This window comes from Nycticebus coucang, chromosome 1 (genome assembly GCF_027406575.1).
Source record: "Nycticebus coucang isolate mNycCou1 chromosome 1, mNycCou1.pri, whole genome shotgun sequence".
NCBI lineage: Eukaryota > Metazoa > Chordata > Mammalia > Primates > Lorisidae > Nycticebus > Nycticebus coucang.
In genome coordinates, this window is record NC_069780.1 from 76451338 (window position 1) to 76473976 (window position 22639).

General features: G+C 32.6%; 2 protein-coding genes across 4 annotated transcripts in view; one reads left to right on the plus strand and one right to left on the minus strand.

The window, feature by feature from the left end:
- Positions 1-22639, plus strand: part of DCLK2 (doublecortin like kinase 2) — a 289567-nt gene that overhangs the window by 211398 nt on the left and 55530 nt on the right. Inside the window, exon 18 of the mRNA XM_053582556.1 lies at positions 9496-9658. Within this exon, the coding sequence (XP_053438531.1) occupies positions 9496-9526 (31 nt within the window). The 3' untranslated portion in view covers positions 9527-9658. The remainder of the gene's footprint in view (positions 1-9495; positions 9659-22639) is intronic.
- Positions 1-22639, minus strand: part of LRBA (LPS responsive beige-like anchor protein) — a 791645-nt gene that overhangs the window by 21591 nt on the left and 747415 nt on the right. For all 3 annotated transcript variants that reach the window (XM_053582486.1, XM_053582498.1, XM_053582475.1), the window contains exons 52-53: positions 21107-21262; positions 13337-13504 (exon numbers count right to left, since the gene is read on the minus strand). In XM_053582486.1, coding sequence (XP_053438461.1) covers positions 13337-13504; positions 21107-21262 — 324 coding nt within the window. The remainder of the gene's footprint in view (positions 1-13336; positions 13505-21106; positions 21263-22639) is intronic.

Below are 22639 nucleotides of genomic sequence, written 5' to 3' on the forward strand. Positions count from 1 at the left end.
AATACAAGTAGGTAAGTAGAACAAGGGGCTCAGGTTCATTTGACTCCAAGTTCAAAAATTTCCCTGGGGAGGCAAACCCACCTTAATTAGAAAGTTTACCTGGCTTGGGCGGCACCTGTGGCTCAAGGAGTAGGGCGCCCATATGCCGTAGGTGGCGGGTTCAAACCCAGCCCCGGCCAAAAACCACAAAAAAAAAAAAAAGAAAGAAAGAAAGAAAGTTTACCTGGCTCAGCACCTGTAGCTCAGGTGGCTAGGGCACCAGCCACTTATACTGGAGCTGGCAGGTTTGAATCCAGCCCGGACCAAAAAATAGCTGGGTGTTGTGGCGGGGCCCCGTAGTCCCAGCTACTTGGGAGGCTGAGGCAAGAGAATGACTTGGGCCCAGGAGTTTGAGGTTGCTGTGAGCTGTGACACCACAGCACTCTACCCAGGGTGACAGCTTGAGACTCTGTCTAAAAAAAAGTTTACTTGCCATTTCCTAAACCAGAAAAAATTTGTCACAAGAGAAATTTTTTTTTTTTTTTTTGTAGAGACAGAGTCTCCCTGTAGAGCCCTTGGGTAGAGTGCCGTGGCGTCACACGGCTCACAGCAACCTCTAACTCTTGGGCTTACACGATTCTCTTGCCTCAGCCTCCCGAGTAGCTGGGACTACAGGCGCCCGCCACAACGCCTGGCTATTTTTTTTTGTTGTTGCAGTTTGGCCAGAGCTGGGTTTGAACCTGCCACCTTTGGCATATGGGGCTGGCGCCCTACTCACTGAGCCACAGGCGCCACCCCGAGAAATTTTTTTTTTTTTCTTAAAAAGTCTGCAAATTTGGGAAGATTTTAAAGGAAAGCAAATGACATAAGCCAATCTGAACTGCTTAACTTTCTGTAAAAGATAATCTGTGCCACAAAATTGAGAAATAAATACACTGTGTTATAAAAAGTTACCAGTATGTTAACCCCATCATGGTTTCTCCCTTTCTCAAGAAGCTCTACATTCCATGAAAATGTCATACAGTGTTATTTTTGAAATTACTGTGCAATTATATCAATTGGCAACATTTTTATCAACAATTAAAATCATTAAGGCCTAGAATATATTTTCAGTGTGATTTTTCCTTTTTTTATTTTCATAGATTACCATTTTATAAGGATTAGATTTTTGTTTTAGTTGAATTGTCTTGGAATTCCTCAGTGGAAACCGAAAGTTTAAAGGAAAACTGATGGCAAACAAAAGCAATCTAAGGATAAGCCAAAGTAAACAAAGGACAGATGGATAATGGCGGTCCCAGAGGACATCGTCATTTAAGCATGTCAGTGGTAACTTTTTGTTTTCTAGATCTCAGAGTATTTTTTCAGGAGCCTGGTGGAGGAAGGGAGAAGACTGCTGTTAATTGTAATTGTATTTTTTTCTTTAAGGTAAAAGAGTTGAAACACTGAGCATTTTCTAAGTTAAGAGTTTAGGAAGCCCTGTGATTAACCCCAGATAGTGGTTTGAGATCAAACATTCTTTTTTGTAGACTCACAATTAAGATTTTTTTCATACGTATGCTTTACTTTCAAAATAGTAATTTCCAATAATCTAAACTATACTAATCATTTTTCATTACACAAATCAGAAGACACACAACTATAGAGTAATTTTAAGACTGCAAAAAACAGTTTTCTTTCTCAGGGCCCGATCTCAAACTGTTCAATGCTAGGACTTTGGCTTCAAAGTTTGGCAAAGTTTTGCTAATCCAGGAAGCAGGTTAGACAGTTCAGGAAATACAAAGAGAGAGAGGGAAAAAAAATAACAAATTAAAAGCATAAGGGTAGACTTATGATCCTTAGGTTCTCAGGTAACTGGTTCCACAAACACTCACTGGATTTCCAGTAAAAAGATAGTGCTACTTTTCTTCCCTCACCTATAAGAAATGTATAGTAATGGCCTTTATAAACCCACACACAATATAAGCAGAGATATTATATCATTTCCTCTAAGAAAAGCTGTTTCTAGTCTTGTTTAAAGACCAAACTTCGTATTCCCTTTATTATCTGCTGTACAGATCAAACATTCTGTACATTTTATCCTATGAAAAAGTATGTTCAAAGTAAATACCTGTTGGAGTTTCATTAGTTTCAACAAACCAAGAGCTTTAAATATTAAAATTTTAGTATAAAAACATAATATAGGATTTAAATATAAGACAAATATTAAGATTTATATATCTATTATATGAGTATATAATATAGGACTTAAATCAAACAGGTCCAAACTGTTTAAGTTCAATGGATATTTTGAGAACTGCTTAGAAAGAAATTTCTGAGTGGGGAGGGATAATTGGAGGCAGAGTAGAAGCTTTGTATGTGGCTCACAGAATCGTTTTTATTTCTCTATAGTTACACTGTTATATGTATATCATACTGGATTATAGGAGAGTCCATGCAACAATGCCCCACAGAAAGGAAAGACAAAACTCCTCCATCTCTGTGTAATATTTCTGTTAGGGAAGCCTGGACGCACAGTCTGGGAATCATATATTCACTTTCAATGAAGCGCTCTTTAAGTTTGCCCCTCCCAACTACTTGTCAGCACACAGAGTTAATACCTGGGGGAAACAATCAAGCTCAAATAAGATGATTCTTGGCCATATTTTACTTTTCAAAGATTCCAAAGCAAGAATCTCTCATTGAAGTCCCTAAACCAAATAAACAGCAGGAAAAAAAGAAGTCTTCTGAAAATATCAGGTTAATTCTTTCGGTAAAAATCACAGTAGTTAAGGTATACAAAGAGTCTTTACCTTTGCTTTCTGAGATAGTAGGATCTACAAAAAGCTAGATCATAAAGCAGAACAGATTCCCTTAAGAACCTTTTGGTCTTACTGCTTGAAAAATTGTCATGGCTTTCAATAATGCTGAGAGAAAAATTTATCTTGCTGCTGGTTTAAGGGGCTACACTTCAAACTCTTCTTAAAGAAAAATAAAAAGAGAAAGAGGACAGACTTCTAGGACTGCTTTGAAAAGCTTGAGCAATTACTTCAAAGGAAAGGGTGTCTTTGTCCAGAGAGCAGGTTTATGACTAGTGATGCAAATCCTAAGTAAAGGCTGAAAGGGATACCCAGCGCATCTTTATGGATGGCCTTCAAGGAAGATGAACAAGTCAAATGAGATTAAAGACAGTCCAAATCCTGCCACAAATACCAGGACACATCAGTTTTTACAGATGTGCTTTTCTCAGAACATAATACTGAATATCACTACTAACTTACAGGGACTATCATAACAACTCAACTTGCATTATAAAACAGCATAAGATCTCTGTAATAGCCACTTAGCATTACTATTGGACCTATGTTTTGAAACATTTGGTGAAATATTTTAACATCATTAGGCAGAATAGCAAATGTTTTTATTAAATGTGCTTTTTTGGTGTCCTCATAACGTTAAGTATGTATATTTCTCTACCAAATGGACTCTGAACCACTTAAAATTACACGTAAAGAGGAAACGGTAATTTCTATAGTATCCTAATCATAAATATTCAGTGAAAAAAATAATTCATAAACTCTGTCTCCATTAAGGCAAAAGGGATTAATAATACAGTTAAAAATAGACCTGATATGTACTTCTGGCTAACTTTCAGTTACTTTATAAAAAATGAATAAAGTTGTTGGTATTTTTGGCATCATCTCCTCAGTCTTATGAAAATTAAGCCACTTTAAAACACACCATAAAGTTCTTATTAGAGGTATAAATATGTTATTAGAATAATGAATCCTCTTTGTTCATTTGCCATATTTTCAGTAGCATTCATTCTGAAATGAAGTGGGGTTTGGCATTTTCCTATTCTTAGTTTTGTAAATACAAAATAATTTCTTCCAATTAATACTTAGTTTAGATGACTCCTGGGCAAGAAAATAACATGCCCTATTTGTTTACTCAGTCATTCCTTCATCCACTGAGTAACACTTTACTGAAAATTGCATTGAGTATGTATGCGACACACTGTGGAAATAAGGAAAAAAATAAAATACAGCTTTTTATATGAAAATGACTTGATTTTATGGTCAATGGATCTGATTTTGTTAATTGTACTATAAAATCTACAAATTATAAATATTTATTATCATAAAGGCCTAAAAGGCTGTACTTAAGTACAACTGAATTTGTCCGCAAAATGAATATTTATCATTCATTCATAAAGAAAGTTCTTAAATTAAAACAACTGATATGATCTTCCACATTGATAAAATCTATAGTATATGACCTTTTGGCCATATACTAGAGGCAAAAGAAAATATGAAATCTAGATTTATAAGAAAAGAATAATAATTTCAAAGGAGAACTCATTTTGAAATAAAATGAGTTTTTAAAAAACGAAATACTAAATAATGATGTTACTAAGTATGTAAGATAAAAATAGAAAAAATATAAATATTATATGATGGTCATTTCCTAAACATGGGTATTTATATTTTACACATGCCTTTTGTTTCACTTATAGTTGATTACTACAAAACATTCATGTAAAAATTAAATATATACATGTGAAAACTGAATACTAAGCTTTCTCATGTGGTTCACCATAATGGTGAATTAAAAAAGGAAATGGCTTTGCTGAAGTGGAAATGAGGTTAGCTATTAAATGTTTCTTAAACCTTTTCCATTAACTTCCTAATTTTTCACTGGGAATTATATTACATTCTAATTATGCAAAGAAAAATTATCTGAACTTTGTTTTTATTCATTCCATCTTCACTAACTTCTCCCCTCCCCCATTTATCATGCTCTTGATGAAAAGAAATGTTAATTTGATTAAATATATGGACTACAGTAAAGAAGTCATTGTTACATACAGGGTGTGACAATCATCATATAGTACTATAAATTTTGGTAGCATCTTCTTGTAACAATATTAGAATTAATGCAAGACAAGATAATATTGGTATGGAAAATAACTATAAGTTCTTTCTCTATAATATATATAAAAGTTTCACAGAATCACCCCCTATGACTATAGTTGACCTTTGAACTGTATGGGTCCACTTATATGTGGATTTTCTTCTTCCTCTGCCAACCCGAGACAGAAGACCCCATCCCTCCTCTTCAACCTACCCAACGTGCAGACAGTAGGATGAAGACCTTTATGAGTTTCCACTTCCACTTCACGAATAGTAAATATATTTTCTTTTCCTTATATCTTTTAAAATAACAGTCTCTCTAGCTTACTTTGTTGTAAGAATACTGTAACACATATAACATACAAAATATGTGTTAATTGACTTTTTATGTTATTGGTAAGGCTTCCAGTCAACAGTAGCCTATTAGTAACTAAGTTTTGAGGAAATCAAAAGTTATAATAAGATTGCTGACTGCGTGTGGTAGGGTGGCTAGAACCCCTAAGTCCCACATAGTTCAAAGGTCAACTGTACTTAAGAAAATGGGTTTGTATGACTATGTACCTATACGTGTATACTTAAAGTATGCCCCTTACATGTACAATATTTTTTAAAAAATCCCACCATGACATATAATGTCATGAAAGAAAAAAGTGCTTATATATCATTAAAAACTCAGAATAATAAAATTATCATTTTATGTCCTTTGCAAATACTAAGAATGCTTTAGTAATAGGATTGCATCAAATTCTCTACAGCTGATAACCCAATTAAATCCAATAAAAACAATGCAGTGCAGTTTGGTGGTTAAGAATGTGGCCTCTGGCCTAGAATGCCTGAGTCTAGATCTAGGTTCCAAGACTTGCCAGCTAAGTCAGACACACAAGGCTAGTATAAGAATGGACCTAATATGTAGAGTGCTCAGGCACGTAGTGAGCACCCACTAAGCATCATCTAGAAGTAGTACTAATAATAGCGGTAGAATGATGCTTTTTTCATGCTCTGTTATCAACACTTCTTTCAGTGAAAGTACATTTTAACCCATCCTGTATATATGCCAATTAGAGATGTTCTCTCCCTGATATTCCATATAAATTCTAATACTGCTATTAATATCTAGTAGCTTAGTGGCCAAGAGCAGGGAGTGAAAGTATATTACAATTATTAGGTGCTTTCCCCAAATTAAGATATCGTTACCGTCTTTTATTATCAAAGTACTACATGCTCACTACAAAACAGTCAGATAATTTAGTAAATTACAAAGAACATAAAAAATTGCCTCCAAATTCCATACCTACAAATAAACATTGCTAACATTTGTCTAGTTAACCATTTCATACATTTTTCTATGCATAAATATATATGGAATGTAAGTATGTACATATATGAACATAGATATTTATAAGACATCATATATGTATAATTTGGTTATCTTTTATACTTAGCAATACAGAGGGCCTATCTCTCTATGTCAATATCACAACTTTATAGTATGTGTATTAATGGCTATATAGTACTTCATTATGCGGACATATAATACTATACTTAACTAATATATTTTATGTTTCCTACTTTCTTGAGACATTTTACTTAATAATTTTCCAGAGAGGGGCCTGGTTTTTGGATCTTACTCATCTATAGCCTCTGTTGCTATGTATATGGGTGTCTAATAACATAAACATTACAAATTCTACTTCTAAAAAAGTATATAGACAGGTAGTAATTTTATTGAAATGAAATTTTTTTTGGATTTGTTGACATACAACATTGACAGTATGATTTTTCTGTATATAAATTAATATTAAAAATTATTTATCTATTTGTTAAACACCTAAGTCACTTCAAAAATCTTTGTAATATGTCCTTCTTAACAAGTTTAAGGTTCTTCTGTTGAAACTACATGAAGTAAGGAACTCTGAAAACTACAGAGGGTTTTTATATCTCTAGCTATTAAAAACATCTTGACCCACTCACCCCAAGGAAATAATACAATCTCTCAGTTGCATAGTTAACAGCTATAAGAATAAAAGCTAAAGGGTCAGCACCTATAGCTCAGTGAGTAGGACGCTGGCCACATACACCGAAGCTGGTGGGTTCAAGCCCGGCCTGGGCCTGCTAAACAACAATGACAACTGCAACCAAAAAATTGCCAGGCATTGTGGTGGGCACCTGTGGTCCCAGCTACTTGGGAGGGTGAAGCAAGAGAATCACTTAAGCCCAAGAGTTTGAGGTTGCTGTGAGCTGTGACACCAGAGCACTCTACCTAGGGTGACATAGTGTGTCTCTATCTTAAAAAAGAAAAGAAAAAAAATAAAAGAACAAAAGCTAAAAAATTTTAATAGTCATGTAGTCTTAAGCCACAAAAAGCAGAAAGAATTAAAAGAAATTTTTTTCCAACCTAAGAACACTTCAAATCCAAACTCTGAAGTCTTACAAAATACATCCATTTTCTTACTTGAATGTGAGAAAAATTACTTTAAAAAAAATTAGTAAGTAATTGAAATGCAATGATATTCTAATTAGGTAATGGTACTGTTAAAAGAATAAGAAAATGAATCTTTAAAAATCTGTTAATAGCACTTCTAAACTTCTCTGTAAAGCCATGTAAGTGGGTATAGCACACGAAATTGAAGTAACTAGAAAAAAATTGGGTATCTGTTGCTTTGCATTTCATCGTCAGAGGCATTTAAGTATTGATTTCATATAAAATGGCTCTTTTTTCATCAAGTCTCATGAATATCTAAAGTACAATGTGAGGTACATATGCACAAAGCTGTTATAAAATTTCCCTAAAGAAATAAACTTTTTGAAAGGTGGTAAAATCAGTCTAATATGTTGTTCTTAGGAAGTCTTAATTAAATGTATCCTTAGTAGTTCTAAAATAATATCATGGACACACACATGCAGAGTTATACAATTTTCTAAAAGCACAAGAATCCCACACCTTTAGTTGATTAAAGGGAATTTGTACCTTTTTGAATTCCAACAATTTTTTGAAATTAAATTTCCCAGATGAGCATAAAGTATTGTTCAACTTTCTTTGCTATGGCACTATTAAAATCTACATATGAAGATACTCAGTTTCTGAGGGCATAAATCATCAGTTCTTCTGTTCTCATATTTATATGGCTATAGCCTATAGGCTGAATGGTATAGTCATTTTTCTTTGCAACCAAACAACGTAAATAAATGTGATATATTGGCATATCACCCCACCACTCTGCATATGGTGCACATTAAGGTTGTATTCATTTGCCATATGAATATAATTCCTTTTTACCACATCTACTATTAGTTACAAGCAGTAAATACAGAGTTGTTTTGCTGGAACTTGAGGGCCTGCATTACATCATAGAGCACTAAACATCCTAGACCTTCTGGAGAATTTCATGGACATACTTTTAACGTCACCTGAACTTGAACGCTGCCAACATACTGCTTCAAAACTCCTCTTGATAAATTCTTAAAGGAAGAAAGAAAAATACAGGCTGGTCTTGTTACAACAGCGCATTCTAAAAGTGGACCCAAAAAGGAAAGTGGGCCCAGATGAGATATGTACAAGAACTCACGTTCTTGACAAAGAATCAGGTATAAAAGGGCTACTTGTTTCAAGTATCACTTTTGTATTCAGAATCTAGTGAATAAAAGGGATGTAAATTTAAAATATTTTCCAAACAATATTCCTTAACTGTAGCTGACTGAAGAGTTTATCCCTGGAACTGTGGTGCTTTGTTCTACTAGGGATATATTGTGCTTACTTCTCCCTTATATAAAATATTTATTGTAAAGCTCCAGATCCAGGTTAGGGTGGGGCAAAAGAAGGGAGAAAGTAATTTATTTTTAAAAGCTCGTATGGTTCAACAGAAATGTATTACCTTGACTCTTGTGACCCTTAAATAATACATCATAGGCAATTAAAAACAAAGTACACCTGTCTTTCTTTCCAAGTACCAGTTTTCTCATTTTCCAACATTAGGTCCTCAAATGTGTCCAGCAGATGGTGCTCTAGGACACCTACTTACAGAGTAATACAGTTTGTATTACATCCACCTATATTTTGGCCAGACAAAGAGTAAGGATTTATCAGTAGCTTCAGTAAAATATATTAGTCTTTACAATAAGAAGGACATAATTCCTAAATATGTGCACAAAAACATACATATGCATAATCGTATGTGCACAAAGGCAACCAGTAAATAATTCACACCTGGACATATTATGATACTACTTTTCTTACAGATTTGATGAGTGGTCTATATGTATATCAGGAGTATTTATAGTCATGTAGCAAGATCATTCTAAATTCATTAAAAAAAAATTTAGAATGCCTTAAAGTTAGAATTCATTTTTAATTATAGCAGGCATGTCTCATTAGGGTGATACTAGTAAAATTAACAACAGTAGGATTTACGGTAATGACTTAAGTGATTGATGAGAGTATAACAATATGAAGTTTTAGACAGAGAAAAAGCAGGGCATACAGTACTTTAAAAAACAGCTCTGTGGTCTGTTAGTGCTAGCCTTATGGTTAATAAAACCTTCTTTCTAATTAACGGTGCTGAAATATTCTTAAAAACCAGAATCTTGTTGTTATGAAAACTTAAATAGTCTTTTTTTTTCTTCTTTTCAGTAGACGCCATTCTCATAAAGGAGAGAGCTGACATAAATTAACATGTCTGATTGCAATGAGGGAACAAAATGCCACCTTTCAATCAAATCAAAACCAGAATGCAAGAATGGAAAACTACTTTACTGAAATATTACACACACACAAATCTATACAACACCCTCAGGTCAGCAAGCATTTGCTTCTGAAGCTAATCAACTGTGCCTTTAAAAAAAACTACTCCAACACCTAAAAATACCTAATAAGCATTTAATTTTTAAAATACAAACTTATGATTTATTAATATAAAATAGTAAATAAAAAATTATTTTGTGTATTTTCATTTTGTTTAAATAAGATCAAGTCAATGTTTAAAGTATTTAAGTATCAATTGAATGTGTTGGAGAATTTTTTTTCAAAATTTGGAAATTTACAGTCTGGATAACATTGTATTCTGAAGGAAAAATGATCATCTCAGGAAAAGCACTTTTGCAGACAAGATTCAGTCCTAAAACACAAGAGTACTAGGGCAAGGGGAGATGCTATGCTTCCATGTAGGAAAATGTCTTTTATTGAAATGTTCCTAGTTAATTTTATTAATAAAAAAATCCACAACTAAATGGAATCCTACTTTAATTTTTCTGCTCAATGAGAAAATTGAATTCCATAGGAAATAACTATAATAAGACAATAGAGTTAAAGATAAAAAAAACTACCTGGCATAAAGGAAAACAAGCCTTTTGCCATGTAATGTAGGCAGGCTTCATAAAATATTTTTACCTTCTGAAAAGCCCCAAATTATACCATTTATGGATTTTATTCAATTTGAATTAGCCTGTTTTTCCCAAAGCAAAACTCATATTAATATTGGATAGCATGATATTTTTAAAAAAATAGTTATTACAGCTATCAACTTTACATATACCACCAATATTGGATCGGAAAAAATGGTGTATACATGCTTATAACCCTAGAAAGTCAAATTACTATCTATTCTCATGATTTTTTAAATTAGAAAAACTAAATACCTGAATGAGACCTATAAAATATAGAAAAAGCAATAGCTTAGTCTTCTTTCATTATCTATTTTTCCTTCCAAAAAGAAAAAGTCTAAAATCAAAAACATAAAGTTGAGGCATGTTGTGTATTTACAGAAGAACACAGACAATTATATGAATATAAAAGCCTGGCCACTTCTTAAAGGTTATTTTTATCGTGTCTAAGAGATACAAAATAGTAATAAACATAACCTAAAATCCCTCATCTGAGAAGCTCTGACTTCAGCGGCTGCGTCGTGGAACCATGAAAGAACCAGAGGCTTATAAAATCTGAACCAGCTTACATGAAGGTTTGAAACAGTTTACACACGGTAAAAATGTCTTTGTTTGTCATTTTCCTTCGAATAGCTTAGACTGTTTTTTTCATTCTAACGTGTGTAAGTTCTCGTTATAAGAAAAAGTGCCTATTTGTCTTTCTCCCATATTCATCTTTCAAAGCTAACACAAAATTAAATTTGAACATCAGACATTATACAAGGGCCAGAAAGGATGAGGTTCACTTTGAGAAAGGTAATTTAATTTAGTCAAGATACATTATAATTTTCTAAAATTTTTCTTAGATGTGCTGTTAATATTTTTTACTTTTCATTACCAGTATCACTAGGAGTTAACGTCCACCACACTGCAGACAATGAGAGAGTATAGATGAAGTGCTTTATGAAAAATATAACATTATAATCTGTACTCTAATGCCAACAAGATGGTGTTTTTGTAGTGATTTATTTGCTCTAAGCATCCTGGGCTTCTGATAACACCTTAAGGCAGTTACTGTTGTTGCTTTCATTTTACAGACAAGACAGACCACAGCAAAGCTTGGAACTTGGATTTTCTTTTTTATACAAACTCTAGGATTTGGCCAGTCATATATGATTCATTTTTTAAGGAATATGCATGTAAAAAAATCTCTAATGCGATTTATAGAGTAGTTAAATATACAAAAATATATATCATACTTTCTTCTTTCTGGAAAAGCTGAAAATCCTAATTTTAAAATATACTTACATTTCTGAACTACAACAGCAATTACATGAAAGTGTAGCTAATAAGCTTTTAGCTATTTCTCAGAATACACATTGGTAATGATTAAGTCAAATAAGTAAAAAAAAAAAAACAACAACAAACATCTTTGTGGTTTAGATTTCTATATGTGCATGAGGCAACTTACACTATTTAAAGTCAAAAAACAAGTTCTTCCTAGGTATTTTGAGATAAACAATAGAATGGCAGCTGTATTATCTATGTCAAATCTAGGTTTGCCTGAGATAATTTTGTGAATCTCTGTAACGGGATTTATAGAGATAGGAAAAAAGAAATTGAAAGTAGTCACACATCCCAAAAGGCAAGAAGGAAAGATGAAAACATTTTTATGTTTTGGATGATAAGAATTTCTTATCCATGATGAAAAGAACATGAAGTACTTTTTAAAAGAATATGAAAAACAAAAAGATAATTATCTTTCAAGTATTTATTATAATTACGTATGATAGATATTTGTATAAATATGTGAAATGCACCCCATCACACTCTCCCCCAATATTCACACATAGATTACAATTGTGATCACAAAGTCTGTCCTAGTCATAGAAGCTAAGCCTTAAAATTATTTGTAATATTTTAGCCAAGTAGGAAATTCTTTTTTATTAAAATAAGATATATGTGTTAGAGGTACATTGAATAAAAATTGTTCTATAATATACATAATAGTAAGAAACAGCTCTGAAAAATACTTTGCATATACTTCCTTTAAAATTGTACCAGCATCGGACTCAACTTTTTGAAAAAAATAAAAGGTTTTGCTTTCATATAAGTATTACACATTTAAGCACAGCTTTGAGAAGTCAATCAAGAATATGATAGACTAAAACACATTCAGACCATTCCACAGTGTGAGGCCAAGTGACAAAAGGAAGGACCAGCATATCCAGGTAAAGTAATCAGGAGCAATGTGATTCTTCCTTAGCCAAATACACTGCAACTTACTTTAAATTAAGAAATTGTAAATATTTAAGAGCAGTTAAAATAGTCTACTTTCTGAAGTAAAAATCTAAAGCTTTCTTGCAAGAACTCCTCAGTGTTGTCATAATCATTTTAATTAAATTCTCATTTTTCAGGTGGTCCCTTTAATTGTTTTTTCCTACTTCTTAATGTGTTTTTCTAAAGCCATTTCTTTTTTGCAGCTGTGTGCGATTGGTTTTAATGGTAGCTGCTTCCTTTTTTGCCTTCTGTGAATTACAATTTTAAATGGTTACACATTTTTTGTTTTACTGCCTTCAGCATAGTTTCATAAAGATGTTTAAGGCTGTTGGTGAACATTTTCATTTCCCATCTGAAAAACCAAGAGCCAATTTGAATATTCCATATTGGCCTTTTATGACCTGTTTTATCTTTTAATATGTAAATGAAAGCATAATTTTATAAAGATTGGTTTCTCTCCATGAAATTATAATTTTTATTTTGCTCTCTTTAAAAATATGAATTCAATAAACAAGGTAACATGTGATTGCTCTTTTATGCTATATCTTATTGTTTAGGAATAAAACATTTCTATTTTATTTGGTGACAGTCATTTCCAATGAAGAATTAGCATTTGGGGGTCATAAGAATAACGTATAACATTAAAAACGAGATTTCATCCTTGGTTGTTTATCCATGGTCACAACATGTTAATAATAACTAAGAAATTAACTCATAACTAAGAAATTAGAAATATTTGATAAGTCAGTTTCCCTCTTACCATACTAACTTCTTTGCAAAATGTTATTCTATAGTTCTTATAAAAGTTTACTTAAAAAATAAGGCCTACTTACTGCCTGGGTTATCTCCAATCCCACTGCTTTTTCCATTCCAGTACCACAGCAACAGGGTTGCATCACGGGACCCTGAGAGAATGTAGCAATTTCCCCCGATATAAGACTCAGAACGAGTGAGGCAAGTGACAACATCCCAATGTCCAAACACCACTTGGACCAATTTTCCTGTAATGCAAAACAAATTTCTTACAATTGCTATTAAAAAAATAAATTTCTACTGAACAGATAACTTTTAAGACAATGAAACCATATTTACTTAGATACTGATAATTCAGATTTCATAATAATTTGACCTGGTCTAACCTAAATGTTTTCTTTGAATACTAACAGTAACAACAACAACAACAACAACAAAAATCAACTGAATGATGATAACATTTTTTGGAAGACATGTTAAACCATTTCAATGAATAATATTTGAGGACCATGATACTATATCATTATAAATGACTACAATAAATTACTGATGAGTCATGTTTACTGATTAAAGCAGGACCAGGAAAAACCTCAGGAATCATTTTAACACTTTCTTGAGTTGCTCGACATGATTCAAAATAAAAAAAAACTTATTTGCTTTTCTGTAAAAGTATTCTATAATTCAGGCTTCCCTAATAAAAACTCTTCTCTTTAATAAATTTCTTCTTTCTCTTTAAGTGATGTAGACAAGAAAGATATAAGTTACTTTGGAGAACTTCTAATTTTCAAATAAGGATTACATAGAAATTTTCATGGAAGAACTAATGTATTGTGATTCCAATTTGAATCAAGTCATTCTTTCTTTGTTTTAATTGTTCAAATGATGAAAATTCATTGGGGAGTGATGTTGAAATCAGGATTATGGCAGTTTAATGATAATGACTAGGGATTGTGGACAGGAATCCAGGAAGAGCTGTTCACATAAAAGGTGTCAGAAAAAATGTAAAGCCCTCACCTTTTAGAATCTTTGCTTAGCCAGACAGAGATGGTGGTTATAATTCACACAAATTTGCCTAAAGAACTAAGTATTTACAGTAGTGCTTCCATCCTAACCCTATAGTTTCCACTTAACATGTTCCTATGAAATATCTATAGAATCTACAAATGCATGTCATAGGATGCCTACCCTTTAATATTTATCATAGCTTTTTTTTTTTATTTTAACAAATTGTTCAGTGGGGTCACAAAAATAAAATTCAAATGTTCAAGTAAAAGAACTTCTAAGCTGAAAAAATTTAATATGCCTCAACTGTGTTTGTGTTGAACTTGGCATACAAAAAACCTTTCAAAAGATTAAAATCTCAAGTTTTGGCATCTTTGTATATTTAATTTTACAAAATGATAGTAAATGTATCTAAGAAAGTATTTACATTAAATTTTTTAATTCTGGATTCCTTAACAATAAACCTGAGGTTTATTATTAATACAAAGGCCGAAAATTTACAAATTGAAAAACTGAAACATACTTTAAATCAGATGGAAAGTAAAATGTATATTTTCATTCACAAGTGGCAGTCTTGCACACAGCCTATTTCTAATAAAATCAGATTCATTTCAATCTTAAATTACAAAATTAGTAAAGTATATTTTTTTCTCTTGCTACTAAGGGGGAGCAAAGACTCAGTCAAACATGTTTTAACTGCTAAGTGTTCAAATTGTTCACTTCTAAATTTCTTCAGCCTTTTAAATTGATGCCAAAACAATCCATTAAAAAATTAGCTTATATCAATAAAGAATATAGTAAAAAGAATTCAAGAGTTTACAGAATGAAAAAATTTTAAAGGGTAAATCAAATATGAAAAATATAATAATGTTCATTTCATTTCCAGTTTATATGAAGAAGAGAGTGGGCAGGTTTACTAGTTGAATGGGTGGGGTTAAATTACAGGAAGGCCTTACATAGGATAAGACAAAAATTAGATGGCTGAAGTTACTGTTACTAATAATTAGAAACCAAAGGTTAAGTTAGTGTATTTTAACCAATGAAAGAAACTGAATACATCATATTGTGATGTTGGGATCAAAGAGTACTGAACAGTGATTTTGCTTTAGCCTACCAAATGCTGAGAGCAGGTAAACTATAGATAGGAGTGACTTAAATACGTTATTTAGGGCTCGGCTAATTTAAGATTTGGAACCAAATAACTTCGTGAGTTGCAGGAAAAGGGTGAGTGAAATAACTATGACCAGGTACATGAGGCAGACGGCACAAAGAAATCGCAGCTGGTTCCTTGTGTACCAGGAGCCTTGCAAAGAACAGCTATCCACTTTGGTAATTTAATTTCCAACTCATGTGAGGATACAGGGGAAGTATTTAGCTGTAAAAGTGAGATAGATTTAATTCAGAGGCAGAATTTTCTGAGATTCACATGTTAATTCTTAATAAGTCACAGCTCTGTTTCTTCAATGTCAGTGTGAGGAAAATGAATGCTCAGTCACTGAGGTTCCTTTTTCTAGTGTTTTAGTTGTTGCCCTGTAAGTCATCACACGTAATTATCACTCAACAAATATTTACTGAGCACCTACTAAGAGGCAAGCATTAGGCCTTCCTACTTGCTTATATTGGTGAACTGATAGACACGTTCCCTGCCCTCAGCATTTACTATCTTATAGCACAGACAGACATTAAGCAATAAATGCAAACAGATATGTAACTATGAATAGTGGTAAGTATTATAAAATAAAAGAACAAGTGAGGATCAGTGAAAATAATACGGTGAAACAAATTTAGACTGGTTATCAGGGAAGATCTAAATGTGAGAGTGACATTTAAGTAGTTACAGCTAAAGGGTTTCATATGTTAATACAAATGAACTGTATTCTCTACAATTTATACTTTGGGCTTGACTCTGAAAAACATTATTTTTTTAAGTTTACTTTTTCCTGTTCTGGCAGCCATCCTTAACAACATTTGTTATTGCCATGAGGTTGTGGTTCACTCCTCCTAAATAAATCACAGCATATAAATACCTGCTGTTCTTTTGGGTAAATTATTTTCTGATAATCTTATAAGTGTTCCTCAATCTTTATTTTTTGTTTCCTTTAATACCAGTCCACCTCTCCACACACTAATATCAAATATTACCACAAGCACCAGAATATCCCTTTTTTGACAGAACAAATTTTCTAGTTAATGTTTTATTTGACAGCTGTGCTACAAATAAAAAAATTCAAGCTCAGGACTCTGCACTACTGAATCTAAAATGTGACCTGAAAATAATTCCGACTGCTGGGGGAAGGTTTTATTGTTGCCTCTGCTGTTCTGGTTGTGCCCCGAAAACATGATTTATGTTTAAAGAATTTCCTGTTACAACCCATGTTTCTCTTCCCTCCCCCCAAATCTAATAAGTGAAGGATTTTTTTTTTTTTTTGGCTTGTGTGCTAAAATATAATTGAATTCAACACTTGTGATAGCTTTGCCATTATATATTACTGATTGTACAAATTTTTCCTTGCTTCTCTGCTAAACTTAAGGAGAAAGTATTTAATATTCCTACTGTCATAAAACCACAAATATGTATTTACTCTAACTGAAATTAATTTAAATAAAACAAGCATCTGAGTTTGTATGCAAGATATAAAGAAAGATACTGGGACTATCATTTGAGGGTTTTGGGTTTTTTTTATAACTTTTCTGGCAAATATAAATATTTTTATTCCACAAGTTAAGTCAGTCCCATTGAAGTTTAAAATAAAGCTACTCCTTATGAAAATGTTTATATACACATATTTTTAAAATTAGTACATTCAAATTTTTAGAAAGAGGAGAAAGAATAGTATCTAGTTTACTTTAAGTGTAATGTAACATGGCATACTAGGAACTTAGTGTTACAAATTATAGCATTTTTCTATCGAAGCAGTACCCTGAACCCCATAAATGCATCAATGTACAAAGTTATGATTTAATAAAAAATAATTAATTAAAAAAATCAAATTATAGCATTTTTCAAATTAACCAACGATTGGTATCACCTATATGACAATGTGGTATAATCACAAAGAAGCTATGTCTATAGTCAAAAGAACCAGATCCAAGTTTTGTTACCATTAGCTACATGAATGTCAACAAGTCACTTAAACTTTGAAAACCTCAGTATCATCATCTGAAAAATGGGGATAACGATGTCTGTTTACCTCACAGCATTATTATGAGATGAAACAAAATTAAATGAAAGAATTTTATAAATTAAAAAGCTATGAATATGGAAATTATTTTAATTATTAGCATTATATAAAAATGAAGTTAGCTTCATCTTACAAATATTAATATTCCATGCCTTTAAAAAACAATATATGTCAAAAAACTCAAATGTCAAAACCAAAGATTGACATGATTCACGTTTATTCTTATATGACATTCTAGAAAAGGCAAAGCCAGAGGTGAGGAGTCCAGTGGTTGCCAGGAGGATGAGGGTAGGGTAAGAAGCTGATTGCTGGTAGGCGGCACAAAGAAATTAGGGGGAGGGGGTCATGGAACTGCTCTGCACCTTGCTTGTGGAGGTGGTTACATTGTTCTATGCATGTCAGTACTAACAGAACTGTGAATCAAAAATAATGAAAAATTCATTCTTACATATAAAAATTAAAAGTAACTCTCTTCGAACATGAAAAAAATCAATATACAACCTAAAAGAATACTTAAGAAAATCTAGTGAGAGGATGTAATTTGTTTAACCTAAAAGTTTGTGCAAAAAGAGCACAATCTGAGGTTAAATAATGCTAAGGTTATTATTACAAAGGCTGATTAAAATAGAGAAAATTTATAATAATAATAAATATAGTTTAGGAAAAATCAATTCCCATTGCATGTTTAGAGAATGTTAAAGGAGTCTTAGGTTCAATGGCAAACCACCTCACAGACTAAACATCTAATGAAAGCACAAATATCAGAAAAGCTTTAGCAATGATGTTCCTGGACCTATAGAATAAAGATGCAAATTTTGAGAAAACTAGATGATCTGTTTCATTGAATAAAATATAAACAGAATCATGCCTAAAATAATATCTAGGGTTATTCTATAAATAGTATATATTACATGATTTTTTACTCTTGCATAGCTGGGTTACAATACTATCATAAAAATTCACAAACAAGTTGAATCCTTATTCAAGGACAAATTGCTTAATTATTGAATATACTATACTTACTAAAGTAGAAGCATGGACTCCCACAATTTATAACGATTATTAACAAAAAGATATAAATTATTCATTGTAAAGCATTTGATTAACTAAAAATTTCAATTAAAAATAATTTTCCAGCTAGGCAAGTAGCTCATGCCTAGAATTCTATCACTTTGGGAGGCTGAAGCAAGACTGCTTTAGGTTAGAAGTTCCAGACCAGCTTGACAACACAGCAAGACCCTGTCTCTATTTAAAAAACAGAAAAATTTGCTGAGTGTGGTGGTGGGCACTTGTAGTCCCAGATACTGGGGAGGCAGAAACAGGAGGATGGCTTGAGCCCAGGAGTTGGAGGTTGCAGTGAGCTATCATTACACCATTGTACTCTAACCTGGACAACAAAGTGAGACCCTGTTTAAATAAAAAAGAAAAGAAAAGAATATACCTTTCCCACAACCTTTGATTAAGATGTATGTAGATCTTTGCTTCAGTTGAAATATCTACTTCCATATTATACAGTCATGTGCTGTGTAACAATAACTTTTTGGTCAATGATGGACTGCATATACGATGCTGGTGCCATGAGATTATAATGGAGCTGAAAAATCCTATTACCTAATGATGACATGGTGGAGCAATGCATTACTCATATGTTTGTGGTGATGCTGGTATCACAAACCTACTGCATTGCCAGTCATATAAAAGCATAGCACATACACTTACGTGCAGTACGTAATACCTGATAATAAATTACTATGTTACTGGTTTATATATTTACTATCCTATCCTTTCAATTCTTATTTTAGAGTGCACCCTTTCCACTTAGAAAAAGTTAACTTTAAAACAGCCTCAGGCAGGTCTTTCAGTAAGTATTCCAGAAGGTATTGTTATCTTAGGAGATGACAGCTCCATGCAAATTATTGGCCCTGAAGACCTTCCAGGGGGACAAAATGTGGAAGTAGAAAACAGTAATATTGATGATCCTGACCCTCTGTAGGCCTACATTAATGTGTGTGTTTGTGTCTTAATTCTTAAAAAACAAGTTTAAAAAGTAAAACAATTTAAACATACAAAAAGTCTTGTAGAGTAAGGATCTAAAGAAGGAAAATACTTTTGTATAGCTGTACAGCATGTTTATGTTTTAAGCTTTTTGACTCCTTTGAAAACATTGAAGAATTTATAAAGTAACAACGTTATAGTAAGCTAAGGTTAATTTATTATTGAAGAACAATAGTTTTGTAGTGTAGGCTGAGTGTACAGTGTTTATAAATACTATAGTAGTAAATGGTAATGTCCTAGGCCTTCACATTCACTGATCTCTCACTGACTCACCCAGAGCAACTTCCAGTCCTACAGGTACTATTTGTGGCTAGGGCCTTATACAAATGTACCATTTTTTCAAACATTTATTTGTATTTTCCTATATTTTTTCCATGTTTAGATATGTTTAGATACACAAATACTTACCATTGTGTTTTAATTGCTTACAATATTCAATACAGAATATGCTGTTCAGGCTTGTAGCCTAGGTCCAATAGGCTGTATCATAGAGTGGTGATTTTCAACTAGTGTGCCATGAAAATTTTTAAAGATCATTAATTAAATTATTTTCAAAAGAAGTTCAAAACACAGTAAGTATATTCTTTTTTGTACTCTTATTTTAGATCAATATAATTTAAGTGTGTGGCAGAAATTTTCACTATAGGTTCAAGGGTGCCATGAGATAAATAAGGTTGAAAAACACCACCCTAAAGTGTAGGTGTATAGTAGGCTATGCCATCTGGGTTTGTGTAGGTACACTCTGATGTTCACACACTGACAAAAATCACTTAATGATTCAATCATTTCTCAGGATATATGCCCATCAAGTGACACATGACTGTATATCAATTAGTTCTATGCATTAATATCTAGTTTTAATTATTTTAAATATTCAACTATAAGTTTATTTCCTTCTCTACAAATTTCTAAAATACTTTAAGGAAAACCATTTTTCTACAAATTTCTCTACAAAACCATCCTCTATAAATTTCTAAAATACTTTAAGGAAAATCATTATATTTCTCAAGGTTTCTCAATTTCTTATATGCAAACATTTATAAACAGTACTAGCTTGGATTTCCTATGGTAATACTGAGTTGAGCTTGATTTATTCCTTATTCATATACATGCAAATCAATCTGTATACTTAAACTTTCATATCTTAACAAGGGCTCCAGTCACACATAAAATCAGTAGTCAGCTACTTTTCTGGTGATGATGATGTAGCTTTCAGCAAGATTCTATGCAGAATTGGGTGGAGGCAAGATATCTACTGCCAAGAGATGTGCTTACAAAAGTGAGAAAATACACCTATTCGTTTGTGCTGTGGCCACAAGATTATGCAAATACTGGTGTATGGTGTTCATATACCAGGAAATGCCTTCAAAATAAATCACTTATTCTGTAGGCCTGAGCGTGGAAGACAAACTTAATATAAAAAACTGCCTCTTAAAAACATGCTAAAGCTAATATTACAGTAGATGGATAGTAGATTATTACCTGAAAGGGGAAAATAGTGTCTTCTTTATTTTATTCATTTTAAAAATTCTATAATTTTTGAAGGAAGAAGATGAGAAAGCATTCTAAATCACTCGAGGAAACATTCGTTCACTGATAAATAAAAATTACCTGTGTCTGTAGAATAGACTCGGAAACTCTTATCCCAGAAGCCACAGATGAGAATATAGCGGTTGTCTGATGTGATGACAAAGCACTGGGAATGCACTTGAATACTTTGGTCTAAAAGGTCAGTGATTTGCCTTCTGTGCATTCCTGTGTTGCTGGCTGTGAGAATAGAGGGGGAAAAAATACCTATTACACACACAAGGGCAGAGAAACCCTATAGTTTGTCATATTGGGAGTTGAGAGTGAAGTAGTGGAGACATAGTCCAGGATAAGGATACCTGATCATCCATTTTAAATACAATAATATTTGAAAAACCAAATAGGAAAACATATCTGATTGCCAGAAGAATCTAGGCAGCTAAATTCAATATCTCAGTGCAAAATTTTGCTCAAAGGAAATAAATACTAATATACTACAATTTAAAAATAGTATACAATTCACAGAACATGCTTTCTAGCTCTTGGGCAGGACCAAACTAGATTACAATCTCCAGACTGCATCACAGTTAGGTTTGTGTTTCTGACAATCTCATTACATCTATTGTCATGAGAATGGTTCATGTTGTGACAATCTATTACCTTTAACATTTTGTCACAAGGAAGAGATATTAGGATTTAAATGTCATATATGTGAAATATTGTAGCATCTTGTACTACTTTGGCTTTAACGGGTCTTTAATTTGACTAGATGGGAACTCCCATTCCCTCCGTTTACAGCTGCACTTGCATGTAAGGGAAGGACAGAATGACTATTTATTAAAGATTCTTGTAATTGAAAAAGTCAAAGCACAGCAGACTGCCACTTTCTTACTCCTTATTTAAGCAATAAAACAAGACAGCCTGGCAGTATGTTTTCAAAGTGCTCCAGAGCACCTGAGATGTGGTTTGTCACAGGGCAAAAGGTCATACATAGAGCAACACTAAGCACGTGGGGAGAGTAATAATCACCTAGGAACACACTATCAAGTGTGCCATTACCAGAAAAGGAATTGTCACTGAAGTGCTTTTTTTGGCATTGAAGCTAACCAAATATTATAGAAAGTTCTGTTTCCAGAGATCTAAGGATTTATTTTTACGATCATCTTTCCAAAACAAATAGTAGTTCTTTTACAGCTAATGAAAATTGGTTGTACCAGAAATAAGAATAAACAAAAAAAATTTCATCTGATTACTAAGCTTTTTATCACAATTTTCAATGTATTTTTTTAAAAAATTATACATTATTGATAAAAAGAGAAATGTCTATAATATACTCATTCTACATAATAACTAAGTTAATGTAAGTAGTTTAATAGAAAGCTCAGAATATAAAACAGAAGAAAAAATGTGTTCAAAATATTCTCCAGGACTGTGCTGGGAACCACCGGGACAAAGAGGACTGAAGTGTTCCCTGCCCTTGTGGCATACACAGCAGAGCAGACATACATACAGTAAGTGTGCAATACTGCAAAATTCTGCTGGGGTCTGTTGATACAATTTAACCATTCAAGATCATTAGATAACTGATAATTTAGGCTTTATATGCTTTGGGGGAAT